Below are 24195 nucleotides of genomic sequence, written 5' to 3'. Positions count from 1 at the left end.
GGCACACCTGGTGGGACAATCACTACCTTCCATATCTCTCACTCTTTTAAGAACATCTAAAGAAATCATGACATCTCAAGTCAACACTTCCAAAACTCTAAGCAACATCAGCAAGTGGCCAAATACTTGTAGTCGCTCAAGGAAAATTCAATCATATGAGGATATGCCACCCATTGTGGTCACAAAGAGTATTTGAAAACAAATCTCTAGTCCACCAAAAGGTGGAATTGTAATCAAAGAAAATCATGTGATTGACGAACACAACTCATCTTCTGAATGCCCAAATGTGAAGATACCTCGTCCAAATATAATGTCAGTTATGGTGACTGACGTGGATACAAGTGAAAATAGAATGTCAGAGCTTAAAAAGAAGGTTAACATGATCATGAAGGCGATTGAAGAAAGGGACTGCGAGATTGAATCTCTAAAGAATCTCATCGAGAGTCGTGGCGTTTTTGAATCAAATCACACACATACCATCAAGAATATTGACAAAGGGAAGGTAATTATGCAAGAATTCAGCCACAAAATTCGACTTCAATTGCAACGCATTTTGTTCAGCAATTGCAAGAGATGATTGCAAACTCCATCAAAACACAATATGGTGCACTTGCTCAAACTTTCTCTTTTTATTCCAAGCCGTATACAAAGAGGATTGACAGCCTGAGAATGTCAAACGGGTACCAGCCACCCAAGTTCCAACAGTTTGATGAGAAGCGCAACCAAAAACAACATGTTACTCATTTCATCAAAACACGCGAAACTGCTAGTACGTGAGGAGATTTGTTAGTAAAATAGTCTATCCGAACTCTCAAAGGAAACGCCTTCGACTGGTACACCGACTTGAAGCCTGAATCCATTGATAGTTTGGAGTATCTTGAGATGGACTTTCTCAACCTTTTCTACAACACTCGACGTATTGTCAGCATTATAGAGCTAACTGCCATCAAACAATAAAAGGATGAACCAGTCGTTGATTATCTTAACCGCTGAAGAGCATTAAACCTTGACTGCAAAGATAGATTAACTGAATTATCGGCAGTAGAAATGTGCACTCAAGGAATGCATTGGGGACTTCTGTACATCTTGCAGGAAATAAAACCTCGCACCTTTGAAGAGTTAGCAATTAGAGCTCATGATATGGAGCTAAGTATTGCTAATAGAGGGAACAGTGATTTGTTGGTTCCAGAAATTAGAAAAGAGAATAAAGAAGTGAAGAGCACCCAGAAGGTATCGAAGGGTGCTACCAAGGAGGCTATGGTCGTCAACATGACCCCTTTAAAGTTTGTCTCCAAAGAAAATAAAGTTGAAAAATGGCAAGATGAAGGTGAAAAAAGATGTCCAACGTTGAAAGAAAGACAAGAAAAAGCTTATCCTTTTCCAGACTTCAACTTACCTGTTAAGTTGGAGAAACTATTGGAAAAGCAACTCATTCAACTTTCTGAATGTAAACGACTTGCATAAATGAGGAGGGTAAATGATCCCCATTATTGCAACTATCATCAAGACATCAGTCATCCCGTAGAGAAATGTTTTGTATTGAAGGAGTTGATTCTAAAATTAGCTCTAAACAAAAAAATTGAGCTAGATCTCGATGATGTGGCACAGACAAATCACACCGCAGTAATAATTCATTCAAACGACCGATTACCTGCTACAAGAAGTCCGATCCAATTTAGATCTTTAGACCCTATTATTATATATTTTTCATTAAAGGCCTTACAAAATAATGACCTCCAAACTGTTGGCTACAAAGAAGAAGAAAAGCAGATAGAGGATATTGATGAGAGATGAACACTAGTAACGCATCGAAAGAAGCGTAAACAAAATTTTACTAAAAAAGAATCTTGTTCCTACCAAGAGTACAAGAGAAAGAGTGATAAGGCAATCCTAATCCTCAATCCAAAAGTTCAAGCTATTAACGTAGCAAGAACCTTAGAAACTAACACCTCTTTATACTAATTTAGATCAACCAAGAGAAAGTTAGGATTAAATTACCTCTTAGATCGAAGATCTAGAAGCAAGATTTGGAAATCTTGTTCTAAATTGAGTCACTCCACAATCAAACTTGATAAAGATTAGATTGAATGGCTCGCATGCATTCTATCATAAGAATTGTAAATTAAGGAAAAACTCTCAAAATGTGATTTTAAATTGCATTCATCAAAGGTCTTGTGCTTACAAATGAAAGGATAAATGCATTATATAGCCTTGTAGAGGTTCTATCCTAATTAATGAAAAATACTAAAAGGTTTTGAAACATTAACTAATATTTTTTATCTTCCAACAACTAATTTTCAACCATCATCTTTAATATTAAGTTATTAATGGTAGTTATCCTAACTTGTGAAATTAAAACAAATAAAAATGTGATATTAAGTAAGTCATGAGGTCTTCAAATTGTTGGTTTCAAAGAAGCTTAATGTCTACCTCATAGTCCACTTCAATCGAGAAAACATTTATCTTCAAATCTCCAAATGGTCCTTCGTCTCTTGTATTAGTATGTGGCACATGAAATTCATGGTGAACCGACCCTATCCATTATTGTACATGAAGAATGAATGATTGTTGAAGCTTTGATGCTTTAGATCTTGTAATTGGTCCTTTTGAAACAAGTGGAACAACATGATTCACATTAAAGAGTAAGTTTCAAAGAAGAAAGACAAGAAAGAATGCGAGAAGGTTTCAACCAATCACTAAAGAAAGTGAGGAACTTCCTTGACCATGACAACCAATAACTCTAAAAGGATTTCTTCCCTAAAAAATTTCCAATTGAAATCGTTTCATGTCACACAGTTAGTACGACTAAGGACAATGCTTCTCCATCAGATCTCATGGAAGCAACTACCAAGCCAGAGGAATTGCCTTCTTTTGGCATAAATGATCTTATGTCACTCATGCGAGGAATCAAAGTTATAACTATCGAGATATTAAAAAATGATGACGTCTCGACTATTTCTACATCGCAAATGAAGACATGTGATTTCTCTTGTACGTCGATGACATTTAGTGATGAGGACTTGTTACTTGGGTTAAAGCTTCACAACTGGCCCTTATTTGTGTCAGAATATGTTCGGGAGCAAAAGCTCAATCGAATTCTCATCCATAATGGTTCCGCCATCAAAATTCTGTCAAAATCAACCATGAATCAGTTGAGTATCTATATTGAAGAGTTATCAAGCAGTAAATTGGTGATTCATGACTTTAATCAAGGAGCACAACGAGTGATAGACATTGTTTGTTTGGAGATCGTCATAGGAGATTTGCAGGCAATCACAATATTTCATGTCATCGATTTAAGAACCACTTATAAGATGTTATTAGGGCGTCCGTGGATACATGAAAATGGAGTAGTAACCTCCACGCTCCATCGATATTTTAAATTTTACAAACAGAGAATTAGAAAGATTGATGCTAACACTAAGTCATTCTTAGAGACTAAGTTGCACTTTGTTGATGTCAAATTTTACACAAAAGATGATGATGTAAGGAAGTCATATCATCTGAAGTTCCTGTAGCCAAAGACTCTTTTATGCTCGAGCAAATAACGATCATGACAAATAATTCAAATGAAGGTGATACACTCAATGACTAAGAAAATGATGAACCAATGACTCGAGCAAATTCTGAGGTGCTAGAGAGTGAAAAGATGGCAATCCCACAAGAAAAAGATGTAAGATCCCCTGTTTTACGCTATATTCCTTTATCTCGACGTAAGAAGGGAGAACTGTTTGCAGAATATTAAAAAAACTTGACGGTCAGAAGCATTGAGATATTAAAAAGAAAGTTTCACCACACCCCTAACCAAGATGTTGGAGATACAAAAAAACTTGAGAAAAAAAGTGTAGAGGCATTCCTTCTAGAAAGACGAACAACTTAGGGGTTTGACTCAAAAGCATATAAGTTGATGGCAAAGACAGGTTATGACTTTACAACTCGTATTGAACTTAAAAGAGTGAAAATATTTGATGAAAGGTTTGAGCTTTCCCCTATGCAAAAGAAGCTTCAAAAGCAAAGATATTATATACCTAATTCAAGAGTTGGGGTTGGATATAAGTCTTTCGAGCCAATAGAATATTAGGTAAATTTAAATAGAACCATAACTCAAATTTAATTGGGTTATTAAAAATACCAATGCATTGGGAAATCAACTACAAAAACTAAGGCTAAACATGCTTTGAAAAATATATAGAGAGAATAGAAAAGAAAATACTTACTCTCGTTGACAACCATGTATTTGCTAAAACACCAAATTTGAGACACCATCATTTAGAGACCTCACTATTCTCTGAAAATGAAAATTTTCGTTTGTGGGAACCAAAGTTGAAAAATGAATTAATTTTACACAGTAATTTTTTATGAGAGAATTGCAGAATACCAGAAGCCCTTATCGTACACTGACCTCTCTTTTTTTCAGACTAAAGAAGAGCGAGATAAAGAGAATATTGAGATCACCTACATTCCCTATCAATTTGATTTAAATTAAATTAAATTAAAGAATATTAAAATAAATTTAAAATTAAATTATATTTAGGGGCATTTTTAAAAATAACAAAATAAATTGAAATATTTACAAGTTATAGTAAAATTTTGGATTCTATCACTATAGCATATTAATGACTATCGAGGATAGAATTTGCTATAAGTTGTAAATATTTTGTAAAATCTACTATTTTAAAAAATTTTCCTTATATTTAATTAATATTTCATTTAAATCATATTTAAATAAATATCTCTCACATACTCTATAATTTTAATTTAGTTAAATCGAATTTGATTAAATAAAATAAAATAAAACTATTAATTAATTCTCCAATTAATTAATTGCTAAATTAAATATCTTATATTTAATTTAATCCAAATTTAAATTATATTCAAATATAAATTTCTTTAATAACTTATAGTTTTAATATGTATATTATGTACACATTAAATTTTAACCTATAGTTTTAATATGAATCTAATTCACATTAAATTAATATTTGAATTCATTCAAATATTTTATTCTCTCATAAATTAATTTTGAATCATATCCAAAATTAAATTTATATAAAGTTTAATTAAAATATAAACTTTATATTATAATTTATCACCATATACGTTACATTAATTTTCAAAGTAAATTTAAACATTTCAAATTACAACCAATACAAACAAAATCTCATTACTCTTTACGAGCTAGGAAGAAAACTTAATGAACCTACATATCAGAAGCTACAACAATATGAGATTAATTGTCTAAATTCATTAACCACATTAATCGATATTCGTTAACTGTGTGTACACTCCACTAAAGACTCACAACTGAACTATTCTCACTGTAGATATATTTATGTATCCATGAATATAGACCAATAACAATAAGTTAGTCCTTCAGACCTCCACAAGTGTTCGTAACACCAACTGGGTTAAATTACTTTTTTACCCCTACATTACTTTTAGTCTTTAAATACCAGTGCTCCTCTAATGAACAATATGTTTATGATCTAACCACTAAACAGAAACCCCTCTCATGCCATAGAGAGGGTAGGGCCATTTGTTCAAGTCTTAGAGACACCATTTAAGGAAACACTCATTACTTATCTTAAAGTTGGAAAGGAGCGAATTCCATCTTGTATGGTTACGTTCTTAGCTACCCACTCGATTTTGTCTTCAAAATGATAAGCATATTAAGTCGAAAATCTGACCACTCTCACTCTTACAAATCAAAGGACAATTCCTACGAACAAAAGTTCATAATACACTCAGGATTAAGACTAAGCTACCTAGATCATCCTAATGAAATAGAAACCTAACTAGCTAACATAGCTACCATATAATGGTTATTGTTTCGTGGTCCGATCTTATGCAAACTCATTACATAGGATACCCTCACGTGCATGTCACCTACATGAATGTGCTAGGTCATTGTGTTTGTATCAAATACGAAGTAAGTCGTATCCATAATGTTACCAAGATAACTTTATTCCTATACTAAAGATATTTTACGTTGTAACTCGAACATTGATCCATGTATGTCTCTACATACTATTCAAGACTCATCAAACAACTTAGGATGCTAGTTTATTAGATTTAGATTATTGAGACAAAATTAATAATATAATCAATAATGCTTATTGAAATTATAATACAATAACATTTTTTATTCATAACGGTCAATGTATTACATTTACTATCTACATGTTTTAGAAAATAAAACTCAACAAACTTTTCATGTTATCATGTGATAGAACTCCTAAGAAATCTTCACATACTTGTTTCCAATTATACATTAATGATCCTGCAACAGGCAACATGATAATGTATTATGCACAATGCATATGAAACGTTTGGATCTTCAGTCTCCACCTCTTTAGTAAAGTAATAATGAGGTACCAATCCAATTGCATGAATCCAATTTGAGACCCCAAGAAATTCATAACATCCTCTACATGTACACCGCAATACGCTGATCAAAAGGGATAGTGCGCTGGGATGCTACCTCTCTCCTCTGACAACTTAAAGTCACAATAGAGAAATTATCCCATATAGATTGTGAGTGATGAGACGATTGTTGATACAATTGAATAGAAGTAATAGGGCCAGGTTCCGTTGTGCAAATTCTTTAAAAAAAAACCAAGATAAAGAAAAGTTAGAACATAAAAGTATTTCATTACTAATCTAAAAAATTTCATTACTAACATAAAGTGATCGATTAATAAATCATTTCACGATTTATAGGGATGTATATGTAACATAATTTCAAACATGATCATCTAAACAAACAAGGAAATTAATTTATGGAGATTAAAGCTAAATTTATTAAATGAAAAACCTAATTAACAAGATTTAATAAAATCAATTAAAAAAAATAGAGATATATAGTATAACCTAAATTATAATATGCACCACAAACATAAACTATAATAATCTGCACCCGAAACATAGATTATAATAATCTTGACTATATTACTCTGCACCCCAAACACAAACTATAATAACTCACATATTATCATAATCCACAGACTAATATAACCACAAATTATAATAACCCACTCTGCGCTCGAACACCCCCTTAGGGTTCAATTGTTTCAATTCTTTTATGCTCTTTACAAACTTGCACCTTTCATATTGATTACCTGCCTTAACCCCAAATTTTTTAGTTGTTTGAATTTGTATTTTGTATTGAAGTTGTTAGCAACATGACAAATACAATATCGATGGTAGACCATCTCGAACACTAACGTTTTTACAATATCTTTAAATGTCTTGTCGTGTACCTAGTCTACAACTTCACAACTCTATTTTTAGAATACTTCTTCGCCTACTCTATTTTTTAGATTACTTTTTTTAAAAAACATTATTAAAAAATCCATGTCATACAATACGTATTTGATGATTTTATAATAAAGTGTTCCCTTCTTGGAAAAAATCTACTTTTTAATTTTTCATATAATTTTTCTAATAAATTTTAAGGATATTTTTAAAAATATAACAAACATACAAAATATTTACATTATATAGGACAATTTCGAAAACGAAAAAGCCCACATGTCCAAATCAAAAATACCAAAAAAGCCAAAGTTAACACGAGATTAATTGGCCACTCGCGCATAATATATTTGGTATACAATCTTGGTAGATTTGGTACACTATTGTCTAGTCAAATCTAAATGATCATGTACCAATATCCCAACAATTTTTAATCAAAATCGTCTTTTATATTTGATACATGATCTTAAACTAAATAACACTTTAAAACAAGAATAATACAAGATTTATGATTGATCGAAAAAAGATCATGATTTCAAAAAGATATTAAAGAAAAATTGCAGCGGAAGAAGGAAAAACAATTGGAGAAGAAGATGAAAAAGAAAGGATAAAAGTGAAATATTAAATAAGTATTTTTATTGATTTTTGTTATATTCATGAAAAATAACCATTTTTTTTAATAATAAAAATGATATAGTTTTAGCTATTTTCCAACATGGAGGGGTTAATTTTAAGAACAAACCATCCACCCTCCACCTCCATCACTCTCTCGCTCTCTTTCTCTCTCCCCGATTCCTTTCTCCCCTCGGCCCTCTCAGTTCTTCTTCACACACGCCAGCGCCGCCGTGGCCTCCACCGCACGTCGCTCCTCTCTCAATTCGACGGTAGTTTCTCCCTCTCACTCCCTGGAATTCTCTCTCTCTACCGATTTTCCTTCCCTTTTCTCACTCTCTTCTCTGTCACAGCGCCGCCGCCAGCCGCTGAGCAGTGAATAGGAGTTTTGGTGATTTTAATTTGGGTTTCTTGTTGCTTCTTGATTACCCACAACTTACTTAGCTTAATCTAATCTGCCCACTACGTATTGGTCCTAGATTCGTGATTGGGAAGGAGATTGGTACGGCGTCCAGCACGTGATTAGATTTTTTCGGTGAATCTCTCATAGCTCTTAGGCTCCGTTCCCTTTTTATTTCACCATGTTTTTTTTTTTAATTTGGGCTTCTAACTCTTATTTTTTGCGTTAAGCTTAGGCCTGAAACATTATTGGAGGATTTGAGAAGGATCGGGATCAAGAACGGTTTGGGTAAGTGGTTTTAGGATTTTAAGGTGGTTTTACCATACGAGTTAGATCATATCGGAGTTTATTTTTGGTTTGTGTTTTATGATTTGGACGGGGGTTCCCTAAGCTGTGGAGATATTTAATTGTAAGTTGGCTTTGAATTTTAAGGCAAGTAGTTTTATTGTTGGAATGCCTTGGGGGGACGGTTGGGAGTTTATGGTACATTCGATGTGAATGTTTGGAATAGCCATGAATTGGAATGGCCATGATTTTTGAATGCCTTGAATTGTAGACGCCAATAATTTGTGAATGGCATGATTATTATGTGAAGCGAATGCAACAGTGTATATATATCATGTTAGTGGAGGATGTGATATTTCTGAATGAAAAAATCTGTTATGTTGTACCATATTGGGAATTGATTTCTCCATGTATGACTTTATGCATGTGTGACTACTCACAAGAATCATTAAATGTTATTTAGTTTCCCTCCTTTTCTTGCATGATGTAATTGCACGAAAACAGTGAATGTTCAGGGACTTTAATGCATGAAAGCGGAGAATGTCGTGTCTGTGTCCTAGATTTTTAAAAAACTGACGTGGTGCTGTGTCCACATCATGGTGTATCCATATCTGTATTTTTTTAGGTCCTAAGTAGTTGTGTTGTTATAATTGACATTTGAATAGTAAGACATAGTATTACACCAACAACAGTATCTCTGTTTCCAGATGACTCAGGGGTCCATGGTAGCTAGATGTTACCAAAGCAACAGTTGTCTTGCTGCCCAAAAGATTATAAGAAAAAGAAAAACAACCTCCTTTATTTCGTATTTGAATTATAATCTACAGTAAGTGGACTTCCGGTTCTTTCTTTCCCTCTGTAGCTATGAAACGAGGATACTCAGAATCTCCATCAGCATCTTTGGGGCCTCCACAATCCAGACCCAAGTACAATCCAGAAGGTGCCATTCTAATTGATTTTCTTATATGGTTTCAGTTTGTGCTACTCTTCAGATTTTACAAATAAGTTTTTGCTCTTTTTGGATATGTTCTTGTGATATTTTTTCACATGGGTTTACTTTCAGCTTGTTTGGCCTATTGATAGTGGTATAACATAGATAGTTTGTTGTATTTCAAGTTTAGGCTTACTGTAATTGCTGTGGTTTTCATTTTATAGGTGATGCTGAGTTCGAAGATGAAAGCACCAAGATTTTTGCTCGGAAAGTTGCTGAACATTACAGTGCTAGGACGAATCAAACTTTGGAAGAGCGAGAAGCTAGTGTTATCATCCATTTGAAGAAACTTAACAATTGGGTATGTATTGTATTTTAATTAGTATATAATATATATTTTTCAACCATATGTTTGATTCTCAATCCTATATTATCTTAATGGTTTGTTCATGGCTTGTTCTTACTGGATAGATTAAAAGTGTCTTGGTTCAGCTTTATGCTCGCCGAGGTGATGCTGTTCTTGATCTTGCCTGTGGGAAGGTAATGGATCTCTTTAATCTATAAGTGTTGCTATACTTCCCTTCTGAGTTGTGAACTCTTTTCTTTTGCACTTGCTAGGGTGGTGATCTTATCAAATGGGATAAGGCCAGAATTGGTTATTATGTTGGCATCGATATAGCCGAAGGATCAGTAAGTGGAAAATCTAGTCTGCTTCATTGGTTTTCATAACTTCTTAGTAGAGTAATAAAGAATTTCGTGGATTGTTGTCCGCTTATTTACTTAAGTTTGTGCCTTGCCTTGTGATGGAATCAGTTACCTAAGGTCTTTATGGTGTCTTATTTCAGATAGAAGACTGCCGTACTCGTTACAATGGTGACGCCGACCATCATCAGCGTCGTAAAAAGTTCTCATTTCCAGCCCGGCTAATATGTGGAGATTGTTATGAGGTAGTGAAACTTAAAATGCCAGTGAATTGAAGTCCTCTCCTTTCTCTGTGCCCCTGATTTCCTTACTGTTGAGCTTTTCGATGTAGTACTGGCCATTATAGTGATCACCGATCAGTTCAGTCGGTGCTTTTGAAAAATGGATATCATAATTAACTGTTCACCTAACATATGTTAATATGATTCTATGAAAAAAACATAGTGTGAATATGATTATAATTTTTGTTGAATACTGTTCAATTGACCTGGGAATTTGGCCTATTAGGCAAGGCTGGATCATGTCTTAGCAGATGATGCTCCATTTGACATTTGCAGTTGCCAGGTGAGCGATTTCAAAGATTTATGCCCTTCTTGTCAGTTAAAGTTTGGTATCTGCTTTCACTATTAGATCTTTCACAACTAGCATCGTCCAAACCTATTGAACAACAACATAAACTCACTCAAATTGAAATATGAGCCAGATGGATGGATGTTTCTACCCATACATGTAGTTCTTATAGAAAATTTATGCAATTGGAGAAAGATCAGTAGATTCCACAAGAGTTTATTCAAACAAATCCTCAACCTTCTGTTGAAATTAAAACTTGCAGTTTGCATTGCATTATTCTTGGTCTACTGAGGCTCGTGCACGACGTGCCTTAGCCAATATATCAGCTCTTCTCCGCCCAGGAGGTGTTCTCATTGGAACCATGCCAGATGCTAATGTGATTGTCAAAAAGCTTAGAGAAGGTATTCTTGTTTTAATGTTCCAGCTTTTCATCTCGTATATCACATACCATAGCTGTCCCAAACTCTTCTGGGAATGACATAAATACACAATATAATAAGATTTTCATTGTATTAAATCATCTAGCATTGGAAATGTTTGGTCCAAATAAGAACTAATCTATGGACATGGGCGTTGTTGTAGTTCATATAAGTGGAGATGTTAATATATTAAGTTATTTGTTGTACCTTGGTTTCTCATGATGTCAATCGTCATTCATCATTCATCATTCACACCCTATGTTTCTTACTACCGAAGTTATTCGTTAACTTTAACGAACAAGAGAACATTAATGTCCTTGAAATAGTATTTTTATTATTTTATATTTTATATATATATATACACACACACATATATAATACTTTTGTTTAGAAAAAAAATGAAAGAATACAAGGGCATGAAAAAGGGAAATTGCACAAACCACCCTTGAACTATGGGTTTGTTAACCCTTAGGGTGTGTTTGGGGTGGGGATTTAGGGGGATTAGGCAAAGGATTATGGCCCAAACCTTGTTTGGGCCAAGGGTTTCCACTTTTGAGGATTAGGATTAAACAACCCTACAAACTATCCTACAAATTTTCCTACTTCATCTTATCATAATACTACACTCATAACTCTCCCTCCAAACACATGGTATAATAACCCTTCCCCCAAACGCATATTATCATAATACTACAACAATAATCTTTCCCCCAAACACATGTTATCGTAACACTACCATTCATATTCCTTCCCCGAAACACATATTACCATAACACTACCAATAATAACACTAACCCCAAACACATATTATCATAACACTAGGATTATTATAATCCTAGGATTATCATAATCCTTTTCCCCCATAACTCATTCCCTCCCCCAAACGTATCCTTAAAGTTTTAATTTGATCAATTAGCCCCTTATAATTTATCAAGTGTTGCAATAAGCCACTTGTGTTTGTTGAGGTTCAATGAGAAAAAGGCCATCATGTCAATTACCATGTCTATAAAATAAAATAAAACCAAAATAGAATCAAGTTTATGGAGAAGTGTCATCAGAGACCCCTCATTGGCAAACATCGTAAATTAATGAAGGACGAGACAGCAGTGGCAGTGGAACTTGAAGCAACTTCAAATTCCTGATCGAGTTAGCCAAAACTGAAAGAAAACTGCCCATTGACATCTACAGTGAAACTAAAAGTCTTGCTGGAGTTGCAACATTGGAACAGAACTTGACAATATTTTCTTTTTCTGGCAAATAAAATCAATATAGAAAGCCAATTTCAGCTATCGTAAGATTTTTCTCAATATTGTAGGGTGTTCGATGATGAGTTTAACTCTTTTGATTCTTTTTGGACTCTTGTTCAGCATATGGCCTCTTGGTGGTAAACAAACTACACAAAGTTGTTTTGTAATTACAACCTTCTCATGATTATAAACAACTGGAAGACACTTAATGTTTAGTTTTTTGTTGAAGGGTTTTCTTGACCCCTCGCCCTTTGGCTGTTTTCTACCTATTGTTATATATATATATAAATTTCTCTGCTTCTTATAAAAAAAAGAAAAGAAAAATCTCAATTTCAGCTATCATAAGATTTTCTCATTTATACTAAAACCCAGGAGTTTGTAATTTTTTCCCACAATTTCTATGGCTGCCAGTGTCAATTTGGTCAAAGAAATTTGATCAACACACTAAAACCCAGAAGTTCACCGGAATTGAGATATACAAAGTGGAACTGGGAAGTTAGATGCACAAATTGATGTGATTGAAGACTTCAGTGATTTCTTCGTTCTTTCTTCCTTCTCCTTTTGCACCTTTGAACTCTCTCTCTCTTCTCTCTTCAAAGCAATTTCTTCATTCTCCTTCTCCACCTTTTCTGGCCAAACGCAGCTGAATTTGCTACAAGAGTGTTGTTGCCACTACTGCAATGGCCCAGGACTGCCGCTGGTCCTACACCTCCAACTCTCTTTAGCATGACTTTTATCCTATTTATAGATATGTAAATTCACAAGCTTGCCCTTTGCTAACTGCACATCAACTAACACAAGGGGTGTATTGCAACTCAAGTATAGAGGACTAATTGGTCAAGTGAAAACTTTAAGGGTGTAATTGTAACAGACCTCAATTCATGAGTGGTTTGTGCAATTTTTCCTAAAAAAAACAAGCCTACTAGATAAACCCCCCACCCTAAATAAAAAGAAAAAAGGATATCCAGCTAAATAGGGTATTATCTATTGAACAATTAGAAAAAAAGCATCAAATCCAAAGCCCAAAGCGACACATAAAGCTCACTAAGGACCAAACCTCTAAACACCCTATCATTTCTCATCCCCCAAATGTCCCACAGCACATGACACACCCTAGCAAACTACAACAACCCACCTTTCTCGAAACTCTCCCATCATCACACAAATATCCCTTTGGTCAGCTGTTTGAACGTCAAACTCCTGCATATGTAGCAAATCCACATGGATCTTGCAAACTGACGATGCCAGAGAAGTGATCCAGGTTAATGCCCTTGAAATCCTTAGCCATTACTCATAACTAGGGATTAATATACATATATTAATATATGCCACTGTCGAAGAATTAAAAGTGCATAAATACCAGTATAACTAACCTAATGACTTGAGTTATAAAAAACCATGTTGGGTGTGCTGACTATTTGTGTAACTGTAAGCAATGAAGAGCTAGAAGAAGGCGTGCTTTAGGGGTTTTAACAAGAAGAAGCCACTTCACTAGTCATCCTTGAGCGAGACTTTCTGGAAGTTTTGTCATCAGAAAATGTTGGCCTTTCCTTTCAATTAAGGCTTAGATATATTCTCCTCAAGATTGGTTCTTTAGTCGTGTTTAAGAAGTCATGGTAGCAGTTTGTCAGCTCGTGTACTTAATGATTCTTTAAAAAGATCAGATGTTCTTAGTTGGTTTCAAGATAGCTCAGCTCTCTCCTTTGTCCTCTTGAGATGCATCTGCCTCAAGCTCTTCAAAGATTACTTCATTCATGGTTATGGTTCTCTGAAGTACTTTTGTTTCCTTTCCTAACATTTCATTTGTATTGACTGTTTTTTCAGTTACTGTTTTGATTGTTTTTCTGCCTTGTTTGGAGTTTGTTAAACTCTTGGTCCTCATTTTGTTAGTATGTATATGGATTCCGGATTTTTTTTTATAGATTTAGCTCTTTGTACAGTTCTCTGTACATTGAGCATTGGTCTCATTTCATTATATTAATGAAAAGACTTGTTTCCTTTAAAAAAAACCTAATGACTTGTAAGGTAAGTAGTATTTATTTGTCAAAGCGGAAGTTAATATTTTGAAGCTTGAGACAAACAAAACTAAGGCCAAGTTCTAAGGGAGGAAAAATGTTTTCCTTCTGAATCAAATCCAAAGCATCTGCTATGAGAAGATTCGTATGCTACCTTTACCTCTCTTTTTGGTTGTTTTGAGATGAGCTCTTACTATACCAGACTTGATAAATTGTGATGTGATGTGGTTCTCTATGTTTTGAATTTACATCATAGAATGTACTCCTTTGTAGTTCCACTTCAACTCTATTTGAGATGAATTTTAGAATTGGTTATATTGAACTCATTGTTATACTGTTGGTTAATTGGGATTTTGGTAATTACCAAGTTGAGCTCATTCTTTTGGGTTGGTGTTCTTTGTAAATTGTAATTAGTGTTGCGGTTACTTCTGGTGGGATTGTATTTTTGTATATCCTCATACATTCTTTCACAATTTTCAATAAAAGTTTGGTTTTCTTTTATGTGTGTGTGAAGACATTATTGACCAGATATGTTTTTTGGTTATGAATATGCAGCTCAAGGCTTGATGTTTGGAAATAGCGTCTATTGGATACGCTTTGATGAAGAATATGCTGAAAAGGTGAAAGCTGACAAATCCATTTAGTAACTGGTTCCCTGCTTTAATATAGGATTTAGCTATTTTCTTGAGATTGCGATTGACATTTATTCACTTTTGCTTGGTTCAGAAATTTAATGCTTCCAGCCCCTTTGGTATAAAGTACTTGTTTCATCTAGAGGTACCTAATATATTGGTGTTGCAGTTGTTGGATTGCTCCATTTCCTTAGAGGTGACTGTTCATAGCCTCTTGGCTATGTTTCTTTGATTTTATTTTATATTGGAGATATCTTCTTGTTCCAGGATGCTGTTGATTGCCCCGAGTGGATTGTCCCATTTCATGTTTTCAAATCGTTGGCTGAAGAGGTAATGGCTTATCTTGAAACTTGAAAGTCTTGCAGAGCAAGAAAACTTGACAAATATTTTTATGAAACATTTTTTCTTCTTGCCCTCTCTCTACTCGTAAGACAACTATGTTTAGTTTCCAGATAATGAACTCTCAAATGCTTTTCTGCTTTGTTCTTCTTATAAGAAAGGCTAATCTGCTTTGTTCACATAAAAAATTTGTTTCTTTGAACTAATAAATGTGTACTATAGGCAAGTCAAATATGTGTTAGCGGTTTCTTCAATTTTTGTTAGCCTGGTTAATGTTAAGTAGTTGCAGTGTGAAAAATAGAGATTTTTTTATTCGGTTTGTTACTGGTAATTTCAATTTGGATGAAAGAAGAGTTAATCACAGCTTTCATACTTCAAAGCAATGATCTTAAATGGTTTGAAGAGGAAATTGTTGATCTTTTGCAATTCCCATTGGAAGCAAACTTCTTCAGACAAGATAGGGTAGATGCGGAAATTTGCCATTTAATTAAAAGGTACAACCAATTTGGTCAGAGTTGAACGCATTGCCATCTCCATGAGCAGGGGTTGGAGAAGCATTGTGGTGCCTTTGGAATCAACAAAAAGAGATGGTTAGTTTTTTATGAAATGAACAAGAAGACTTTGCTAGAGTATTTGAGCTGTGGGGAATCAGTCATTTTCCAGGGGCAAGCCCGACTGAAATAAGTTGGGAAGATTTGAAGTGCAAGGAGTTTGCCTCCAGCCTAGTCACAAAGTTTGAATTCTGTTGTTTCCATGTATAAGGGGATGGAATTCCAACCTCAAGTCTTATTGGTTTCAAAAAGAAAAGGAGGTTCTTAAGCTCAGATGGAATTCATTTTTGGAGAGAGATTTCTCAAGCTCTAATCTGACGGTTCACTTTAGTTGATTCTCTTGTCAGTCCTTTTTTGGCAAACAAATCACTCTGCTACGTTGTTGAGAGGCTTAGTGAAAGGGGAAGGTGGCAGAAAATTGTTAATTTCCATCATAACAAGGCTGAAATGGTCAATGATTGTGGAGGGCTGGATTACATTGCATTCCAGGGACTTACTTTTATGATTTTGGAGTCGCAATTGCAGTGAAGCTCTTGGTATTTTGGGAAAATGTTCTTCTCAAACACTAGATTTGCTGGTTTGTAACTTGTCAGCATTGAAGTAGAATATAATCTGTGGTTTTTTCCCAAATGAGGACGAATCTAGATCCCATTCTGGGAAATTTTGTTGTATGTGTAGTGGAAAGCAGTGAATCTGATTTACTCACTGCTAGATTTTCTTGGTGGGTTGTTTCCATCTTTAATTTTTGCTGAGAATTGAGTTTGTCCAAGAGATTTTTCAGCTTCTGTGGGATTTTCTCAAGAGCTTTCAGTGGGGATTCATCACCTTTCGGCTTTCACAAGGTTTTATTTTTCCAACCAATAGAATTGTTTCCTAAAATGTCATCATATAAGAGGGTTTTCGGATGGCAGTGACTGATCCACTTTTTAGTAAATTCAGATTATGGATGGATCTTTGATTTCCTCTCTGAAGATCCCTATAGCCTTCACCTATTTTGGAGGGAAATATCCCTGTGCTGTCAGTGCCAAACACGACATTTTTGAAGCTCCATAAAACTCTAAAGATATTATTGTGGACCTTTCTATATCTTTTTAACTTGTGTGATGTTCCCTGTTTAAGTTCGGGTTTGCTTTCAACTTTTTGCCCTTCGTCATATCTGGTTTGTCATACATCTCTCTTCGTGGTTTTGCTGCTGATTGTTCTTTTCGTTGGTCTAACTTAAGTTATTCTTTGGTGTCATGGCTTTGCTTCCATGATTTTTTCTGTTTCTTCAATGCAATTGCTCATTTATTGCTTTATTTTGTTTCTTTTATTTTTGGAAGTTTCTTTTTCGATTGATAGCTTGCTCTTTTTGTTTCCTATGGGAGTTTGTTTTATTTGAACTTTTTATTCTTTACATGTTGAGTTTATTTCTCGTCTTAAAAACGTGCAGTATGACTTAGAGTTGGTTTTTGTCAAGAACTCGCATGAATTTGTGCACGAGTACTTGAAAAAACCAGAATTCGTGGATCTAATGCGACGACTTGGCGCCTTGGGTGATGGCAACCAAGATCAAAGTAAGTTATTCGCTCTATGGAATGGGGTCTTTTGTATAATAGAGATTTTCATTCTTGCCTTATTTTGAATGCAGGTACATTATCTCCGGACGAGTGGGAAGTGGCATATCTGTACCTTTCCTTTGTTTTGAGAAAGGTATCATCTGAGTCTTGTGTTTGTGGTTCACTATTAGAATGACTTTTTAGTATTGATGTGAGTGTCCGTCTGTTTATCAGCGAGGCCAACCCGACAGGACACAGGCACCAAATAGAAGATACAGGGGGCAAATGCAAATAGGAAAGGAGAACATAATGTACATTTCAACCGATTAATTCATCCAAGTCCTCTCCTGAGCTTCTCATGGAGAATGGCAAGGGATCTGGGTGAAGAAGCTTTCCTAAATGGAAGCAATTGAGTTCAGCACCCCGAATCATCCTTCTCTCTCTCTCTGGTTTCTTTTTTTTCAAACTGTAGAATACTGCTGATCAATTTTGTATCTTTATAACAAACAATAAAATGTAAGATTGAACAGCCTTGCAACTTCCGATAAAGAAAAAGAAAAAGACTGTATATTTATAGTAGAAAATTTGTTGCTTCTATCACTTTTTGCCTTCTCAAAGTTCTTACACAGCACATTCAAAGGAGTGGATAAATTGGTATCTTTTTAAGTTTTCAGCAAGTTAAAATTGATGAATCTCAACTGAAAACTCAAATAAAAATTCAGGTACATCTTCTTTTGAGATTATATCAACGTTCAAACTAAAATTACGTGTTACATTACATATACGAAAACGCCCAACACATGTATAAAAGCCAGCAATTACCAAAAACAAAAGCGCAAATAACTAATAACTACACCTATTCCTTCCATCATGTATGATTTACAACACATGTATAAAAGTCGGCAATTACCAAAAACAAACGCGCAATAACTAATAATTACACTGATTCCTTCCATCACGTTGGATTCAAATTAATATGTTCCAGACTAACAGAACGAAATAAGAGACCCAGATTGAAATGTCAACAAATTTATTAGAAAGAACACCATAGTTGGACATCTAACTTCGCTTCACAAGTAGTACAGCAACGACAATGACAACCAGTCCCATAATTGACGATCCCATTGCTATCTCTGCAGTGGAAAATCCAGAGGTTGCTTCGTTATTTCGTCCAGAAACTTCAGCTGGTGAGGATCCAAATATTATCTGAATGAAACTGGATGCCTTAGTCAGCACGTCGTCAATCGAAGTTTTAATATTTTCTAGCATCTTCTGAAAGCCATTTGTCGACTCATTTTGCGGCTGCTCACCGACCCTGTAGCTAACTGGTGCTTCTTCAACCCCCTCAGGTAATTCATGATACTCAACAATCTTGTCTGCAAAAGGTACAATCGTATGTCATTAGAGAAGTGTCCATTTTTTTCTCTCTCAAACCAAATTTAACAATGAGCAAAGTCTTACTGGTCTGATATGATTGCAAGAAGCTCTTAAGAGCTTCATTGCCTAACATTGCATTCCACACATTTGGGTCGGAGGCAATTGAGGCAACAACAGTCTGAACAGAAGAAAACATATTCAAATGAGAGTTAAAACTCTGAAGATCAAACTTCTAATTGAATAAGCCAAACATATGGACTATTGCACAAACTACGTGATACTAGCCAAATAAATTGATATTCATATTTCGAAGTATCTTTTGGTGGAAGAAAAGCAATATAGAAGTTCAACAGTTAAATTACCTGAGCTTCAGCACTTTCCTTGAGCAGTTTAAACGCTTGAATTGCATGCTGAGGCACCGAAGTCTGCGACTGTAAACTTGTCTCATTAGATAAACAAGACACGGATTCTATTTTCCTGTTTATAGGGACAATCATATTCGATCCATCAGATTCTGGTGAAGAAGACAAGTATACCCTGAAACAAAATCAATAAAAAAAATCAGCAACAAGTTAACCCCAGGAGCATGATTTTGAATGGGAAGCAACAATCTCAAAGAACACACAAGGATTCCAGATGGATTTTCCGGGTAAAATAACAACAGCGTGTGACAAAAAAACAATGAGAAAAACCCAATAAAATGACAAATAAACACACTTCTTCCTTCGATTATATGTTGAGGTTTTTAATAAATTTTACGTCCAATTTATGCATACCATTCACAACCAAATGAAATGGAAACGAGCCAATTCGATACTAAGTTAGATTTCAAATCACAGAGCACAGAACGGAACCATTCATTGATTGATTTAAACAAAAATCAGGAGAATAGAAATTAACGGCATACTTATCCAAAGCCTCCTTCACCTCCGTTGTAGCTTCCTTCGCTTCTTCGAAACTGGGAACCGCCCCAAATACAATCCTCGGTTTAAATCCAACAGAATCCATGCCCATATCGTTTTCGAAATTAGCAAATTCCCAGTCATCGAACTCCCACGTTGGTTTATGGACAACGTCCACCTCGGCGCCGGGGGTGGCCTTGGACGGTGGAACTGGAGAAGACGATCCGAGGTAAACGGAGGAGGGTTTCGAGGCGGTGCGAAGCAATTGCCCAAACTGAGGCACAGCCGATGATCCTCGGAGACCGGCGTTAACGGCTCCGGCTCCAGCTCCGGCCATCTTCGTCGCTGCCCTAACGAATTCTCCTCCACCCATGGCGTGATGATATCGGATTGCCTGACCTGAATCTACAACGAGAGAGAATTGATCGTTTGCAAATTAAATAAACGTATTTTTTTCTAAGAAATGGAGGAAAAATAAGATGCATCGCGGAGTTCTTACTCAAAACCAATCAAATTTGCCTCCTTCCACAAAGCTCTTCGGACCGTCGGATTATCTCAAATTTTAATGAAAATATAAAAAATAATAATAATAATAAATAAGCGAAGACAGTAATTTTGATGTTTAGATCTTATTCATAAAATATTTGAACAAGATGCATCCAAACCACTCCCAACTCATCCACCTATTTCTACACCTACATCTTCAAATATTCCTTAATCTTATGTATTTTCAATTTTGTTTTTCAATTTTGGTTATTTTTACCCATTAGTATATCATTTTTTAGTAAACTTTTAAATTTTTAAATGAATTGGTTAGATAAATCTTCTATTTAGTCATTTTTTAAAATCTATAAATGAATTTAGATCAAAGGTTGTTATTTGATATAATATTTGACCAGGTAACCAAATTTCAAAAATATATGACTTTTCAATATTTGAAAAAGTTGTTAGAAGTGTTGGTTATTTTCTATCTCCATGCACAACGCCCAATACCATCTATAAGTAAGAAAATTATGAGATTCTTAGTGGTCTATCTCACTTGAGATGGATCCAGAAATATTGTTTGAATAATTTGTCAAAGAATGTGTTAGTTCTATAAAATGAAAACCTAATCAAGTTATTTTTTGAAAATCCCGTTTGTAATTGTTTTGATTTAAAATTTAGTTATAGGCATGAATTTTGTAACTTCATTTCCTCGATGCTTTAAAATAACAAAGTCATGAATTGAAAAAAAATGGTATTTTCTTAATGGGTAAGAATTCAACTAATGTAATTAAATATGCAAACTATGGTAAGAAAATGAGAGAAAATAGGTTGACCTCTAAAAGCGAAAAAATGAAATGGTTACTTAACAAGTCCTCCTAAATGATTACTGAATGAGAGACTTTGTTTTTAATTTTTGAATTTAAAAACTAAGTTTATAAATAGGATCGTTACTTATTGTTAAGAAAATGAAGTGAAGTTTTGAAAACAAAATGAAAAAAAGAGGAAGAGAATGTGTTGAACAGTTTAGTTTTTGATATTTTGGGTTACAACTCAAAGATATTGAAGGAAATGTGGTAAAATGACTTTTGGGATATGAGAATTTAGTGTGTGGTTGAAAGTGGAAAGAAAAGGAAGACGACGTTGGTTATTATGCGCTCGGTCCCATACAATCTAATTCCATTTGGACACTAAGCAACACGTGGCAGTTGTTGAGTTCACTTCCCCTCTACATTATGATATTTTGATAAATCTTTTTTTGAAAACTTTACGTACATTAATATATTCATCCCTCAGTCGGTTTATACCGTTCAGAATCAATGGACTTCAAAATAGAAATAACATTCGTACAAATCAATTAATTATAACTATATGTTTGATTTGTGCATAAAATATTATTAACTTTTTTTATAACTAATAAATGAGTTTTTTAAAAATAGAAAATGTTTTGCAAACTATTTATACTATATATAACAAAATCAAAACAAAAAATATTTTGTCTAACTCTTCTACTTTTGACAACTCATATATATAAACTAATTTATTAAATTAAAATAATAAACATTTTTCTCTGTCCAATCTTGGCTGAGCCAATTGAATTCGAACAACATTGCTCTAAGATGCTAGGAGATAAGGACTTAACATGTATATCAATTTCATTGATCTCGTTCGAGATTCCTCATTTGCATGGACCTAGATTCATGAAATTGTTGAGTTTGTCCGAGATCAACCTTTTAATAGTCAAAATGTTCGTTTTATTACATTTCTTGCAGATGAATGCTTCATATTAATAAATTTAGCTGGAGTTATTGGTTGGTATCCTTGCTTCCAATCATTTAAATGATATCGTCGTCTTTTTGGAGCCAAAAATCATTTACTGTATTTGTATAACCAGTATCACATAAGTAACAACCTAAATACATCAGCAAAATACTTGAGAACGTATGTAAAAGTCCAACCCAACCTACATATCAATCGTAAAATTATACGTGATACCTTTTGAAATCTTTAATCCATTCCTTCTAGATATAACATCTCGTAAAACTCTGGAGTTAGAAGTTGATCCTTTCCATCCAGGTAAAACATAGATAATTGCATATCTTGGGAGCAAACTCTTATGACATTACTAGCAATTTAATTATATTCATTATGGTTCGATATCTAGGTCTATCGAGAATACCCACGTTGACTTTAATGTAAGTTATGCCCCCAGATACAAAGAATATTCTAAATTAATTAAGACAACTTACTACTAATTAAATATGAGTAAAACTATCAAACAAAAATTACCTTAAACCACTTCCATTTTTCATCCAAGCAGTTGGCAGGAATAGGTTCGGGATGTTTAAGTAATAAATTACGTAATCGTACCACATAGTTTATAACTATATCAAAATGTTCACTAATATTTTCTCCTTAACATGGAAAATGTCGACATATAACTTTAACATGGAAAATGTCGACATATAACTCTATTTTTAACATCATGTGCAAGGATATGTAAAAATATTGCAACCATCTTCTCAACTCCTACATTTGCTATGCCTCTTAATTTGCCAGTTGTTTTAACCAATTGACATAGTATAGCAAAACATATCCTATTAATTCTTGTTGACTCAAAGCATGCTAAATCACTCTCATGCATTAGACGAAAAAAATTTAACTGTCTAATTTGTTGCCTATGGAAATAACTTTCCCTCATTTTACTACGTGTTTGTCATTTATGCAATAATATTACTACCAGTAAAAAAGAGGTTTTCATTGCTCGTTTTATCATCTCTAAATAGGACAATAAGGCAATAAGATTTTGTTGTTTAATAGTTGAATATGTGTGATTCATTTGTGCATGATAAACCAAATGTTTTACCCCATCAATAGTTAAATTATAATGAATGATAAAGAAGTAAAAAAAAAAAAAAACCAAAATACAAACATCAAGCATTGAATCAATAGTTGATGTTAACTTGATGTTGAGGGACAAACTCAGAGCAAGGTTCGTCCGAGATTCTTGGAGATGAAAAACATAAGGATTTAGATTTTAAAACTCGGGGCAAAATTGTTGTGAGATGGGCTAGGAATGAAAACTGAATGATAATGATTTTGAAACTCGGGGCAAAGTTGCCTCGAGATGGACCAAAAATGAAAACATAATGATAATTATTTTGAAATTTGGGACAAAGTTGCCCCGAGATGGGCCAAGAATGAAAAAGATTTTGAAACTCAGGCCAAGAATGAAAATAGAATGATTTAGATCATAAAACTCGAGGCAAAGTTGCCCCGAGATCACCACGAGTTTTAAAACAACCATTTCATGTATCTTACTAAAACCCAACTTAAAATATAAACAAATTTCAAATTAAAACAAAATTAAGATGTTAATCCACATATCCGCAAGAAACAACAATACCCCACCTCGTCCCAAACATGCTCCACAAGAAATCAATAGTGAAAAGCTATGAATCGACTGAATGAGAGAGAAGTAGAGAAAGAGAATCAAACCAATGTAACGCTTCCAATGATGACGAACTAGAGAACAAGAAACCATAGGAGGGAATTGATTATAGGTTAAATAAGGAACGAGAAGAAGAAAAATTGTAATTTTTTTTTAAAAAAAATGAAGAAGTGAAGAAAGATATGATTGATTGATTAAGGAAGAACATACCTATTGAGGGAAAGAATCACAAACCCTTTCTTCTCGACGGAATTGGAAATCCTCCTCTTGTGATTGAATAATAAACCCTGGGAAATATATTTTCTAGGGTGGAAAAAAAACCCCATAAACCAAACGTGGACTTCGTAAGCCCATACCCATTCCCACCCTCTTTACCCACAAATCCAACACTCCTTAGAGGCTAGTTTACTTTTTATTCACTCCAACTTTCTAAATTCATACCTTTCTATTTTGAGATTAATATAATACATAATCTTAGTAATTGAGATAA

The 24195-nt window shown here is 34.2% G+C and overlaps 2 protein-coding genes across 5 annotated transcripts; one reads left to right on the top strand and one right to left on the bottom strand.

The window, feature by feature from the left end:
• Positions 1 to 7975: 7975 nt before the first annotated feature.
• On the top strand, positions 7976 to 18089 carry LOC101217782 (mRNA cap guanine-N7 methyltransferase 1). 4 transcript variants are annotated; one of them, XM_011653151.2, is made up of 17 exons: positions 7976 to 8135; positions 8217 to 8254; positions 8343 to 8398; positions 8499 to 8551; positions 9411 to 9488; positions 9704 to 9840; positions 9951 to 10019; positions 10098 to 10169; positions 10325 to 10426; positions 10689 to 10745; positions 11014 to 11152; positions 14988 to 15052; positions 15159 to 15209; positions 15332 to 15394; positions 17387 to 17510; positions 17585 to 17646; positions 17727 to 18089. In XM_011653151.2, the coding sequence occupies exons 5-17, from the start codon at positions 9413 to 9415 to the stop codon at positions 17820 to 17822; spliced, it is 1113 nt and encodes a 370-aa protein (XP_011651453.1). In that variant the 5' UTR covers positions 7976 to 8135; positions 8217 to 8254; positions 8343 to 8398; positions 8499 to 8551; positions 9411 to 9412; the 3' UTR covers positions 17823 to 18089. The 4 variants fall into 4 exon arrangements, with proteins under 4 accessions (XP_011651453.1, XP_031738161.1, XP_004151971.1 ...); XM_031882301.1 differs by having other exon boundaries at positions 8494 to 8551; XM_004151923.3 differs by lacking the exon at positions 8217 to 8254.
• A 154-nt stretch (positions 18090 to 18243) lies between these two features.
• LOC101218021 lies at positions 18244 to 20222 on the bottom strand. The gene is made up of 4 exons (XM_004151924.3): positions 19777 to 20222; positions 19232 to 19406; positions 18954 to 19047; positions 18244 to 18868 (listed from the first exon to the last, which is right to left on the bottom strand). The coding sequence occupies exons 1-4, from the start codon at positions 20142 to 20144 to the stop codon at positions 18552 to 18554; spliced, it is 954 nt and encodes a 317-aa protein (XP_004151972.1). The 5' UTR covers positions 20145 to 20222; the 3' UTR covers positions 18244 to 18551.
• Positions 20223 to 24195: the final 3973 nt, after the last annotated feature.

Source organism: Cucumis sativus, chromosome 3 (genome assembly GCF_000004075.3).
Source record: "Cucumis sativus cultivar 9930 chromosome 3, Cucumber_9930_V3, whole genome shotgun sequence".
Classification (NCBI taxonomy): Eukaryota; Viridiplantae; Streptophyta; class Magnoliopsida; order Cucurbitales; family Cucurbitaceae; genus Cucumis; species Cucumis sativus.
Note: the sequence above shows the minus strand (reverse complement) of the source record. Positions and strands in the feature narration are given on the sequence as shown.

Coding starts and splice junctions, on each gene's coding strand:
- LOC101217782 (XM_004151923.3), top strand. CDS start 9,413: ATGAAACGAGGATACTCAGAATCTCCATCAGCATCTTTGGGGCCTCCA. Junction 10,427..10,688: donor TATGTGGAGATTGTTATGAG/GTAGTGAAACTT, acceptor TTGGCCTATTAG/GCAAGGCTGGATCATGTCTT. Junction 17,647..17,726: donor TTTCCTTTGTTTTGAGAAAG/GTATCATCTGAG, acceptor TCTGTTTATCAG/CGAGGCCAACCCGACAGGAC.
- LOC101218021 (XM_004151924.3), bottom strand. CDS start 20,144: ATGGGTGGAGGAGAATTCGTTAGGGCAGCGACGAAGATGGCCGGAGCT. Junction 19,048..19,231: donor AGGAAAGTGCTGAAGCTCAG/GTAATTTAACTG, acceptor TCTTCTGTTCAG/ACTGTTGTTGCCTCAATTGC. Junction 18,869..18,953: donor CTTGCAATCATATCAGACCA/GTAAGACTTTGC, acceptor TACCTTTTGCAG/ACAAGATTGTTGAGTATCAT.